This window comes from Rhamphochromis sp. 'chilingali', assembly GCF_963969265.1.
Source record: "Rhamphochromis sp. 'chilingali' genome assembly, chromosome: 18".
Taxonomy (NCBI): Eukaryota; Metazoa; Chordata; class Actinopteri; order Cichliformes; family Cichlidae; genus Rhamphochromis; species Rhamphochromis sp. 'chilingali'.
The window spans coordinates 13,883,446-13,896,480 of NC_137945.1; the positions used below are offsets into that span (position 1 = coordinate 13,883,446).

General features: G+C 41.9%; 1 protein-coding gene across 1 annotated transcript in view; it reads left to right on the forward strand.

Moving 5' to 3' along the window:
* The window catches only part of LOC308386441 (collectin-12-like), a 48,306-nt gene that overhangs the window by 30,796 nt on the left and 4,475 nt on the right, over positions 1-13,035 (forward strand). The window contains exons 3-5 of the mRNA XM_080865970.1: positions 3,873-3,995; positions 11,682-11,768; positions 11,877-12,920. Of these exons, the coding sequence (XP_080722096.1) occupies positions 3,873-3,995; positions 11,682-11,768; positions 11,877-12,920 (1,254 nt within the window). The remainder of the gene's footprint in view (positions 1-3,872; positions 3,996-11,681; positions 11,769-11,876; positions 12,921-13,035) is intronic.

The following is a 13,035-nucleotide window of genomic DNA, read 5'->3' on the forward strand; positions in this document are numbered from 1 at the left end:
GCGCCGTGTTCCTTTGCGGACAGTGTACTCCAGAACCATCTGGTCAATCACATCCACGCCACACTTTGTTTTGTTGTAAAGGGTGACAGTGTTTGGTGAACCACGCTGTGCATGCTGCTAAGAATATAGACTGTCTTCTTCCGTTTGGCCGCATACGCCGTCAGCGTGGCAGCAGAGGTTGAAAACACCTAAGAAGTAAGATAAATTGTTATTTTCATAGCCCTTTTACACACAATGAAACACATAAACATAGAACCACAAAAGACCTGCAACATACCTGAGTGGTGAATTCATTGCGATCTGTTGCGATCTGCAGCAAACTTGTCAGTCTTTGCTCGATCACAGTGGGTGGACTTGTCATCAAAGCGTAGGTGTTGCATGATGTTTTGGAAGCGGTTTCGTGCCATAGTTCCAATTATCTGTGGGTTTCCCAGGTTTGCTGACCAGCAGTCATTTACCGATGGAAGCCTGCAAACCCCCCGCAAGATCACAATTGCAACTAGAAAGTGCATTTTCTGAAGAAACTGCAGTGTGAATGCTTGAATCTGAATGTATGCACTGAAATGAATTAATTGCTGAATTTTGAGTTAAAAATTTTGAATGAGATAAAAAAAATCCGAATTTAACGTGAAAACAAAAGTGCTGAACTGCTAAAAGCTGAAGGTTACACAGAAGAAGTTGGAAAAAAGCTGAAAATGTTTTAATTGTAAATTAGAAAAACCTCAGTACTGAGAAAAGAAAATTCAGAGTCAGAAAACATCTGAAAGAACATTAAAAGTTCATATTCTTTGAATCACTGAATGACTAAAATGTTATCCCTCCGCTTGGATCCACACAGTTTAAAAAAATGTAAATGCCTGAGCTTTGAAAGACAATGTTGGAAAGAGAACAACGATGGTGACATTTTGAGGGTAAAATGATGGCTGTAACACTGTGGACACAGCAGCAGTTGAAAGAGAAGTGTTTAAGATGAATCTTGGCAGAGTGAGAGAGAGAGCTCGTTAAGCAGGCAGGTGTGAGCCTGGTTGCTATAGTGACTGCACCCAAGGGCTCCATACACACGTACACAGACATGCACCTCACTTTTGCTGCTTAAAATGAACAGAAAAGTCAGGCCGAAACAAATCGCTCCCAAATGAAAAGTAAAAGTCGTATTGACAAAATTCTTTCACCGTGAGCGACAGCAATGTCTAGTCTACCTAATTCTCAGTTTTCATGCCTGTGGAGCTTATTATATGGACGTGGTGACAGTGGAAAGACACCATGCTCTTCTGATTTTCAAACGAACCTTCTGAGCCATTTTAACATTAGAGTCTATGGAAGAGTTGGAGGGAGGAGGCTGTGCATTGGTGACATTTATGAAAGAACCATAACACCTAGGACAATAGTAAACACATTGGATGAAAGAGGACAGCCATGGCTACGTTTTGAGGGTAAAATCATACCTGTAGAGCAAACGCTGTGGACACAGCAGCAGTTTTAAAAACGATTTTAAGATTAATTTTTTTGCTCCTCTCACTCTAGCAGTTGAGCTGTCTCACTCTAGCCCCAACATTCCGTCCCATACACACCCATTATAAATTTTGAAACGGGTGAAAAAACATCATGAAACTTAAACTGGAACTGAAGAAAAAGTATAATAGATATTGAAAAGATAAATACAAGTTGAATAGTTGAATGTCTTGTCTTCGTTTTAAAGTTTGAATGGTGGCTCTATGTCAATGTATGTGGAAGTAGTAAGAGTTTAAAAATGAGTAAGTTGAATGAGGATTTGAAGGGTCTCCCCATTGAAATACATTATAAATTTTTGTTGAATAAAGTTGAATAAAATTAAAAATATAAATGTTAAAAATGAGAAAAATAGAAGCAATGTTGTCCAAAAGAATAGGAATCTAACGATGTTTGAATGGTTTTTCTAAGTTGAACGGTTTTGAAGGAGTAGGCTTTCAAAAAACGTACGGAAAAATAATAAAATATAATAATAAAGATTAGAAGAACAATACTGTGAATGCTTTTCAAGCATTCACACTAATAAATGCCATTAGTTCAGGGAGGTCCATGAACCAATGAACATGCTCCGTTTGCTGTGCATGTTGAATAGTCCATTCTTGAATGCTACGAAGCATGTCAAGAGTGACGAAACACAGGAAGCTCTGAAGGCGACTCGAGATACTTCTCCTGGCCTTAGCCGTTGGCTCTCCATCTGCAGCGTACGCTTCTATTGGGGTGAAAGGGAGACAGGTCCCCACATGTTCTTCACGCCACACTGTGCCATCTTTCGCTGTCTCAGTCCCCAAACAAGGTCTCTTTTTCGGTGGAGAAGCAGTCTCCTCATCTGCAGTGTGAACAAATTCAAATTGTGAGCAAAATGGGAAGGTCAAACAAAATCACAAATGCATGCATAGATACTAATTATAATTCCAGTATCTCCTCCTCTGTATCAGAATAATGTCTGAAATATCTTACTTACTAACTACATCCACTTACTTGTTTGAAATGAAAAAGGAAATAACATGAAATGAAACTAACCGGAAGACTGATCAGACAGCTCTGAGTCCGAATCCGGCTGAACTGCTAGGTCTTCTCCATCCGAGTCACAAGGGTCGACTTCCGTCAGGATCATTTCCAAGGCCTGCTGAGTGGTGAGTCTTCTCTGCATTTTCTTTCCTTGGAGAGGAGGTCCGTACACCAGAGGCAGTGCCAGGATTGTGAGTGATTGCTGACAATGTTGAATTATTTGTAAATATGTGTACAAATGGTTGGTTTTTTGTACTGTTTTTATCAATAAATGTCAGCAACAAAGGACCTACACCCATGTGTGTTGATTTCTCCCCAAGATGGCAAACTGAAACACTCCAAGTTGGTGACTTTTGGAGATTTGTTTCCCTGGATGATTGAGAATGCATCAAGATGAAACACAAAAGGAAGCTCACCGCTTTTAGCAGCTCCCCCACCCCCTCAATCACTCACCCCCACTCCCCTCCCTCCAGAATTCCTAGGTAACGACCCAATATACTTATGAATGACTAGCCAATTTAGCTTCCACTTCCACCATTTGACTGCTCTCGGGTTTTATAGGTAGAAAGGTAGAAGCCTGGGGATGCTAGTGATAAAACACACTCGAGCGCAATGTGTGGTTAAACCTTTGGCACTAAGTGATTCTTGCACTTTACAGATCCACGTATGATGGGAACTGACTGGCTCCTGTTAATCTGAATATATCTTGTATTCCTTTATAAAAAATTTTATTCCAGGTACATGAAAAGCAAATACACCCCCCCACCCCCACCCCCCAAAACACAAAATTCACACACACTCACACGCTACATTCCCAACCTTTACACACACACACACTCCCTGAACTGAAAATGAAAACAGCTGTGTTCCCGTCAGCACTGTAGAGCTCACCACTCATCTGTCATGAAAAATATCCTTGAAAAGGAATATTCCAAAAGTGTCCCCACACGCTAAGGGCCCCTAATTTCATTCCACAGTCCTGACACTGCATTAAAAAAAAAAAAACCTACACACCGTTTGCCTCCGTTTCTCTGGGAAGAAATCTTTTCACACAAGGCGACTGAAAGAGAGGCAGTTTGCTGAGAGAAGACTAAGTTCAGGAAAATAAGCATGTCGCTGAGTCTAAACAAGTCAGTGGGGGGGATTGTTTTTGTGTCGCTTCTCCACCAGGACCCCCGAGGGAAGAGCTGGCCTCTTTAATGTAGTCTCCAGTGCTGTTTATCCAGATGTGGGCCTCCTGGAGTCCTTAGCGAACACCAAACTCCACCTACACACTTTAGGCATTTCTGATTCAGAAAAATGCTCCATAGGAAGCAAAGTGTATTGACTCATTTGGTATTCTTTCATTTACGCAGGAATCCAGGAGGGCACCCAGTGCACGAAGTGTAAGAATGAATGGGCACTGAAGACCTCCATAGCTCTGCTCTATGTGCTGTGTACACTCCTCACCATCGCTGTTGCTATACTTGGATATAAAGGTAAAACAAGCTGCCCGCCACGCTCCTTTCCACTATCACTGTAATCTAACAGAATAAATTAGAGGATGGCAAACACTTCTACAATGACGCCCTTTGTTTTCTGAAATGTTGAAATGATTCACTTACATTATGTTGATGGAGTAACCATCCAAACATATCATTAGTTTTCTCTTTGTGCTGCCAAGAGCTTCACTGTTTCATGACCGTATGAGACCTCCTGTGTGTGAGGCAAGCAGCTCTCTGTCCCTTGAGTGGACTTCAGCATGCTCAAGTATGACATGAATGTTCTTTTGCAATGCTTCATTGTCATTATTCAATGTTTCAGTAATGGAAAGTATGACAACACTTCTGCCACATCCACGAGGAAAACTTAGCAGTTTTACCCTCAATTTACTCTCTCTACATTTCCTGTTACAGATAAACACCCTGTTAAACCAAATCCCCCCCCCCACCCCCGCCAAAAAAACCCAAAAACATTACTCAAGCAGTTTTAGATTTTAAAAAAATGCGTGTTTACTTTCTTGCAGAGTCACGTGAGAGATTTCACCTTCATGTGTAAATATGAAGTCACCAAAAACAAACAGTGATTGAACTCAAGAGAAACAGCTAACAAAACAAATATGCCTGGCAGTGCATTTCACATGCGGGGTTGACTCCAAATACTCTATATATTGTGAATGGAAACGGGAAATAGCCAGAGAAGATGATACAGTACTGTGAAAGGCTTTAGCCAATCCCCATTCCTTTATATTTTGATAGGAAAACAGGAAATAGGTGCATATAGAAATCAAAACATATATAAATGTACAAACATACACAGTATATAAAACAAAAATGAGCTTGAAAGTCAATATTTAGTGTGACCATCTTTATTCTTCAACATAGCCTGAACTCTCTTAATCAGCTTTCTTGTCATTTCTTTAAGTCGTCTTCAGGAATAGTTTTGCAGACTTCTTGAAGGACATCCAAAGCTTTCAATGTTTCTGCCTTTTGTATTGTTTGTTGTCAAGACGATCCCACCTGCTTTAATAATGTTGAGATCTAGGTTACGGGGAGGCTAATCCATGACTAGGGATGGGTATCGTTTAGGTTTTATCCGATACCGGTGCCAAACCGGTACTTTTGAAACGGTGCTGGTGCTTAAACGGTGCTTAAACCGGTGCTTAAAGAATGGAGAACGCAAAAATTGGTCCAAAAACCTCTTGTGTTCAGCTGTTTTTTTGTAAAAAGATAACAATGCTAGCCTTTTCTGCCGCTATGGGGCATATATGGTATCACTCTTGGCTGGAAGCAGTGCTTAAACAATGGAAAAAACACAAACTTTGTCCAAAAACCTCTCATGTTTAACTGTTTTCCACTTTTTCTTTGGTCATTTTAGCCTTTTTAGCCAGGGTGAAGGGACTATCTGCCATTAAACAAGAAGACAGCCGCATGTAGCTATGATGATGTTTGCTAGTTCACCTTACATGCATTAATGTAATAACGTGGTTAGCCTACTCAACGTAAATTACACACGAACAACATTAAGCTACTCACGCAGAGAAGAACGGCTGCTGCTGCCATCATCATCCGTCATCATTTCTGCTACACTGGCAGGGCTAGGGGCCAGGACTCTCCTCTTCGGGTTTTTGGGGGATGTTGCTAACTCCGCGTCCGATAACAGGCACCACACCCGCAGTAGATGTGCACGTTGTGAGGTCTCGCAGCAAGCTATCAAAATACGGCGCATTTTGCGGCTTTTAAAAAAAAACCTATGCGTCGCCAGGTGTTTCATCGGATTTGAGGTGTTACCTCCTTTGACAGTATCACAGTATCAGCTTAAAGCACTTGTTGCAGGCTGCTGAGTTTGCATATTTTGCTGTGAAGTACAGCCAGACTTTGACCGCTTCGCATTTTTAATCTGTAGCTCTGCGCTAAAAGAACGTACGAACCTGGACCCGCCTACTATCCTCGGAAACATAAAATGATTGGCTAGAATCTAAAGTGTATCACAGCTCACAAAAAAAAGCACCAAAATAAAGCACCGAAATGTGCGCTACTTTTCGGTCTGGTTACTACCGTTTATGTCAGAACCGGTGCCATGATGGCACCGGATACCGGTACCCATCCCTATCCATGACTGATAGTATATGACTGTAACAGTAACACACTCTCTCCTGATCTCCTCTGTATATACTGATGATTTAAACCAAAAAATTTACATTTGGATTCATCATTCCATAAGACCTGTTGCCACTGATTTTCAATCCAGTTCTTGTGTAATTTGGCAGACCTTAGTCTTTTCTCTCTGTTTCCCTTCCTTACCAATGGCTGTTTGACAGCCACCCTTCCACTGAGACCATTTCTGATGAGGCTTCAGCAAACCGTTGATGGATCAACTGAAGGGCCAGATGTAACTGATGTAACTTTTGCATACTGTTCATGTAGATACTGTGGGTTGTTTTTTTTTTTTAGGTTTTTCGTCCTCCAGTAGTCCTAAAATTCCTCTGAAAAATATTGCTCAAGATCCTGTTAAAGAAATATCTAAAGAAATAATGGGTAGCTGAAGACTTTTCAACAGTACTATACTGTACTAATATCCATTGGTTTCTTCAACAAGCAATTCGAAACATTGTCATTGTCATAATATGTGTTTTTTTTCCAAAATTGGATTTTCTTTCTTTACCTTTCGGCAAACACTGTCTTTGTTTCAATTTCCTTGTGCTGACAGATCTCTGTTTGTGAGATTCTGGTTGTTGGTTCAATGAAGTTGGAGATTGGCCTATAATTAGCTAAGACTGCTGGGTCTAGAGATGGCTTTTTAAGTAAAGGTTTAACTACAGCTAGCTTGAAGGCCTGTGGTACATAGCCGATTATTAGAGATAGGTTGATCATATTTAAGATCGAAGAATTAATTAATGGCAGGACTTCTTTGATCAGTTTTGTAGGAATGGGGTCAAAAAGACACGTTGATGGTTTGGAGAAAGTAATTATTGAAGTTAACTCAGAAAGATCAATTGGAGAAAAAGAGTCGAACTTAACATCAATGGTACTAAGAGTAGCTGGAGATGATATTACATCTGTGGGATGATTATTGGTAATTTTTTCTCTAATGATAAAAATTTTATTTGTGAAGAAGTTCATGAAGTCATTACTAGTTAACGATGGTTGGCTCAATAGAGCTCTGACTGTTTGTCAGCCTGGCTACAGTGCTGAAGAGAAACCTGGGGTTGTTCTTATTTTCTTCAATCAGTGACGAATAGTAAGGTGTTCTGGCTTTGCAGAGGGCTTTCTTATAAAGCAACAAACTATTTCTCCAGGTTAAATGATGATCCTCTAAATTTGTGACACGCCATTTCCTCTCCAGATTGCGAGTCATCTGCTTTAGGGTACTTGTTTGAGAATTATACCACGGAGTCAGGAACTTCTGATTAGAAACCTTAGTTTTCACAGGAGCTACAGTATCCAGAGTCGTACGTAGTGAGGAGGTAAAATTATTAACAAGATAATCGACCTCTGTTGGGGTAGCGTTCAGATAGCTGCTCTGCTCTATGTTGGTACAGGGCATTGAAGATGATAACAGTGGGTGGATTATATTCTTAAACTTAGTTACAGCGCTTTCTGAAAGACATCTACTTTGATAAAGTCTACTCTCCACTGCTGTGTAATCAATTATTGTAAATGTAAATGTTATCAGGAAATGATCAGACAGGAGAGGGTTTTCAGGAAACACTGTTAAATGTTCAGTTTCTATGCCGTATGTTAAAACAAGATCTAGAGTGTGATTAAAGTGGTGGGTGGGTTCTTTTACATTTTGAGAGAAGCCAATTGAGTCTAATAACAGATTAAATGCCATGTTGAGGCTGTCATTCTTAGCATCTACATGGATGTTAAAATCACCCACAATAATTATTTTATCTGAGCTGAGAACTAAATCAGATAAAAAGTCTGAGAAATCAGAGAGAAACTCTGTGTAAGGCCCAGGTGGACGATAGATGATAACAAGTAAGACTGGTTTCTGAGTTTTACAGCTGGGGTGGACAAGGCTAAGCATCAGGCTTTCAAATGAATTAAAAGTCTGTCTTGGTCTTTCGTTAATTAATAGGCCAGAAGGTTTGCCAATTATCTATGAAGCCCACATCGTTTCTGGGACACCACTCAGACAGGAGAACATGCGGCTAAACATGTCACTCCTGGTCTGATTGGGGAGGGGACCAGAGAAAACTACAGAGTCCGACATTGTTTTGGCAAAGTTGCACACCAATTCAATATTGATTTTAGTGACCTCCGATTGGTGTATCCGGGTGTCATTACTGCCGACGTGAATTATGATTTTACTGAATTTACGTTTACCCTTAGCCAGCAGTTTTAAATTTCCTTCAATGTCGCCTGCTCTGGCCCCTGGAAGACAATTGACTATGGTTGCTGGTGTCTCTAGCTTCACATGTCTGAGAACAGAATCACCAATTACCAGAGTTTGACCCCCGGCGGGTGTGTCGCCAAGTGGGGAAAAATGGGTGTCCCTGGGGCTTCTGTTTAGGACTATGCTTCCTCCTCACCGTCACCCAGCCGCCCTCTTTCCCCAGCTGCTTGGGGTCTGCCGGGGAAAGCCTAGCGGGGCCTACGCTATCTTCGGCTGCACCAGCTACAGGGGCCTGGCTAGCTACGCGTGAATGAAGGGTGCGAAGCCGAGTCCCCAATTCAGTAATCCTGGCCTCCAGAGCTGCAAATATGCTACATTTGTTACAAGTATCATTACTGCTAAAGGAGGCCGAGGAGTAACTAAACATCTGACACAATGAGCAAGAAAGTGCAGGAGGGACAGGTGAAGTAGCCATGGTATGCATGACTACAAACATCAGTCGTGAGCATGTACAGTATTTGTCTATGTAATTTGGGTGAAAATACCCTTTAAATTTCAACTTCATCTGACTGTCTGTCTGCCTTCTCTCTTTTCTCTCTCCACCCCGCAACCTTCTCTCAGTTTATTTTACCAACTCCCCCAAAGCTCACACCTCCGGAGAAGTTCTTCAGGCTTTGTGGAGCTGAACTTCCTGGTTGGCTTTTTTTTTCTAATTTTTTCCAGGTCGGGAAGCAGTCCCGCCGTCTTTTGGAGGATTGAACTCTGAATGTTCCTGCTATAATTGTCTTAAACATTCCCATATGTGACTGCTCTATGTCCCCGTCTTATTTTCAATTGGTGAAAATGGCATGAAGTTAACATGTTCGGGGCTTATCTGTGTGCCTTGAGTACACGAACAATGATGTCCCCCTACGCTGTGAGCTCAGCCGGTCTTTCTTGTTCCTCACTGCATGTTTTCAGGCAGGCCTAATTGATCCCAGATGAGAAGTGAGTGAACTCAGTGCAACTCCAGCAGAACCCACTGAAACTGGGTTTTTACTGGCACTGAAGCACTCCTCTGTCAAGGGAACCACAGCTCAGCCTAAACACACTCCCAGCTCCAGATGGTTATGTAGTGAGACCCAGAGTCTTCTACGCAATAAACTTGTGTGTCTCTCCATCACTGACCCACAGAAACGTCCTGTATGTGGCTCTTTTGTTCTGATGCAGTTTAATCACAGAAGTGTAATTGGGAGGGAGTGACCCCACTCTTTTCTCCTGCAGCTTGTTTTCTCAATTGACAGGACCAAAAGCAAAATGAGGTTATTCTCAGAGCTCATGGGTTCACGTCCCATTAATTTTCCTCAAAGAAAAAGGACCAGAAGCCTGCGACTCTCTTTCTGAATTCCAAGCATAAAACACCAAAGAGTGAAATACTGACATTTCTCTATAAATTAACTTTAAATAACTTTCGGTTCATGAGCAAAAAACATTTCAGTGATCAATTCATCATTTCTGCTGCAGACAGAGTCCCTATGCAGATGTGTTTTTTGTTTCCTGTTCTACCTGTTTTAACTAGTGAAATTTACTGCAGTTGACAGCTAATGCTAAACTGTCGCTGTCCTTTTAGCTAATGTGCTGGCCTTCTTAGATTCAGCGCAATCCCACACAGGAGTTTGAAGTTCACTCACTTCATTAAAAAGTTGCATAAGAGAGTTTGATTTTACAAGACAGCCCGGACAGAGCCGACACACAGTTTCAGAACCCGTCCACACAAAATCTTGGAAAGAGTTCAAACTGAGTACAAAACAGCTCATTTCTACAACATTTGGGCCTATGAGGCAAAATAATGCTTTACTCTGCAGCCCTGTTGTAATTTCAGCTTTTTGCATGTGTGTTTTATGGTTAATTTTACCACTGTGTGATGCAATGATCCTCTCCCGAGGCCAGCCCATGAACAGAACATGTGGAAAAGTTCCAGAAGCTTCTGCTCATGTTTAGCTTTAGTTTCGAGGTTAGTGTGTGTGTGTGTGTGTGTGTGTGTGTGTGTGTGTGTGTGTGTGTGTGTGTGTGTGTGTGTGTGTGTGTGTGTGTGTGTGTGTGTGTGTTTGCTAATGAAACAATGTGCCATAGGTGTAGATTATGATAGGTCTGCAGAGCTTAAAGTTTATATGCTTTTTTTAGGTGTTTGTGCTTCATTGTACATCTGGTTACTGGAAATGCGTTACATTTAATTTTCTGTGTGTGCAGTATTTCCTATCCAACTGACCTTTTAGATTCATAACTAAAAAATTATGTGGTACAGTTGCATCGCAAGACAGTTTTACTGGTTTGCTTATTCCCAGAAACAAGTTTAGGTGGGTTTTGGAGAGGGTTAAAAAGCCAAAGACGGGAAACATTTTCAGAATTAAATTTCCAGATGTTTTTTTTTAGCATACAATCTGAAAACAGATGAAAACAGCTATTGTAACTCAGTTCAAACCACAAAATCAGCCTACCACGATTTCTAGAACTCACCAATTAAAAAAAGTTGTATGTCCTAGTTTAGTCTGTACATTTTTTTTTTAAAAATATTCAAAACTAAACAGAGACACACTTCATGCTAACATTAATCTAAAGCATTTTGATGCTTGCTCCCATTCAGGGGAAAATATATATTTAGTTTCTGGTCAATAATTAAACCCCTTGGATTCAGCCGTTATCCTGAAGTAAACAGTTCAGATGCAGCTTCACAGCAGAGGAGCCAATGCTGTTCCCACTTACAGGATGTGTCCCCCTGGTGAGACTGGAGGTAGAAGCGGGATGCATCCCTGGAATCCCAGACACATTCCAGAGGAAATGAATGCCTGTGTCGCCTGTGGGGGCGTGAAGAGCCTCCCTGCCACAGAGTCTGTCTCCACTGGTCATCTTTGATCCGCTTGTTTACTGAAGCCCCCCCCCTCAGGTCACTTCCTGTCCCCTAAGGCCCTCTGCAATGTCCTCCTATGCACCTAACATCTAAGCATTGGTCAGTGACCACCCACACCATCATTGCTGAATCAGTGTGTCTTCCTCCCTCTCTCTCGCTCTTTATTAATGCCTTTTTCCTTTTCAATGCACAGCAACTCCATATCACTTTACGTCTGAATCTGGTGTAACCCAAGGGATTACATTACTGAGGGTTTGTCATTATTACATGCCTCCAAGACATGTGGACACATCTCCCCTATAGTGTATGTCAGAGACTTTAATTGGTTTCCTCTCTGATCCCATTTATATACGGTGTCTGTGGTTGCAGGCAGTTCTGTCATACCTGTTTTGTCTGTTAATGAAAGACAGAGCCTGTGAAGCTAACCTTTGTCTTGCCTGCCCTGTTTTCTTTACAGTGGTGCAAAGAGTTGACAGTGTGTCTGAAGGTATTGCAAACTATGGAGGAAAGATCATTGCTGTTGAGACTGATTTGAAAAAGCTAGGTATGTATCTAGGCTCACACGTTGAAGTCAAAAGCTGTAACTAAAAGCTACAGTAAATCATCGACATATTTTTTTTTTATCATTTACTGTACAAATCTTCATCTTCAGATGATCAGACCGGAGAGAAGTCGGAGAATACCACCACAGAGATCCAGGCTTTTAAGAACAACATCTGGACCCTCCAGAGGCAGCTGACTGCGGTGGAAGAGCGCATCCGCAGTGATCAAGTTAAGCTGAATCAGCTGCAGAACATTGGCTCAGACATCCAGAGCAGCCAGGGCTCCATTCAAGGACTGCTGAACATTAACACAGCCACCTTGCGCTCTGTAAATGGCAGTCTGCAGTCGTACGGCAGCATCATTGGGGGTCTACAGGAAGACACAGCTAGGTTGCAAAGAGAACTCCAACAGCAGGTAAAACTCCAAAATCAGGCGCTGCTCAGCATTAGCAGTCTCAACCTCACTCAGGACCAGCAGAGAGGTCTCATTGCTGCTCTGCAACGCTCAGTCGATGACACCAGCCAGGCTATTCATAAGATGCGCAATGACTTTCAGAGCCTTGAACAGAACACCCGACAGACCCGCTCTGATACAGAGTGGCTTCGTAGCAAAGTGGAAAACCTGCAGATCTTGGCCAGTAATACCTCAGCTCTAGCAAAGTCCAACAATGACAGCCTGGAGGATGTGGGGACACAGCTCACTTTTATTGCTAACCAGCTCCAGAACACCAGCAGCCTGGCAGAGGTTCATGACCAGACTCTGAGAGAGATCATGGATCAGCAGAGGGACTTCGGCAACCTCACATCTACAAAGTTTGACCGCCTAGAGGTGCGACTGGATGAGTCGGAGCAGAGTATTGATCGTGTGACTGGCAACATCAGCTTCACCACACAGCTTCTTGGTGCAATCAATCTAAACCTGAATGATTTACGCACTTGTTCAGAGACAGTTGGCCGTCATTCAGACTTCCTGCTACACCTCAACAACAGTATGGCTGACGTGAGGACAGACGCAACGAGTCTGAGGTCACAGCAGGAAGAGCTGGCAGCGCGTATGGACAAGGAGGTCACAAGCCTCTCTATTGTCATGGAGGAGATGAAGCTGGTGGACACCAAGCATTCACAACTAATAACCAACTTTACTATTTTAAAGGGTATGAGAAGTGTGCCTGCAAAATTTATTATATGAATCAATGCGTGTTATAAATGTTACATTTTATTTTAACTTTCTTGCTAAGATTAAATTGAGAAAGTTAGAGAATGTTCTTT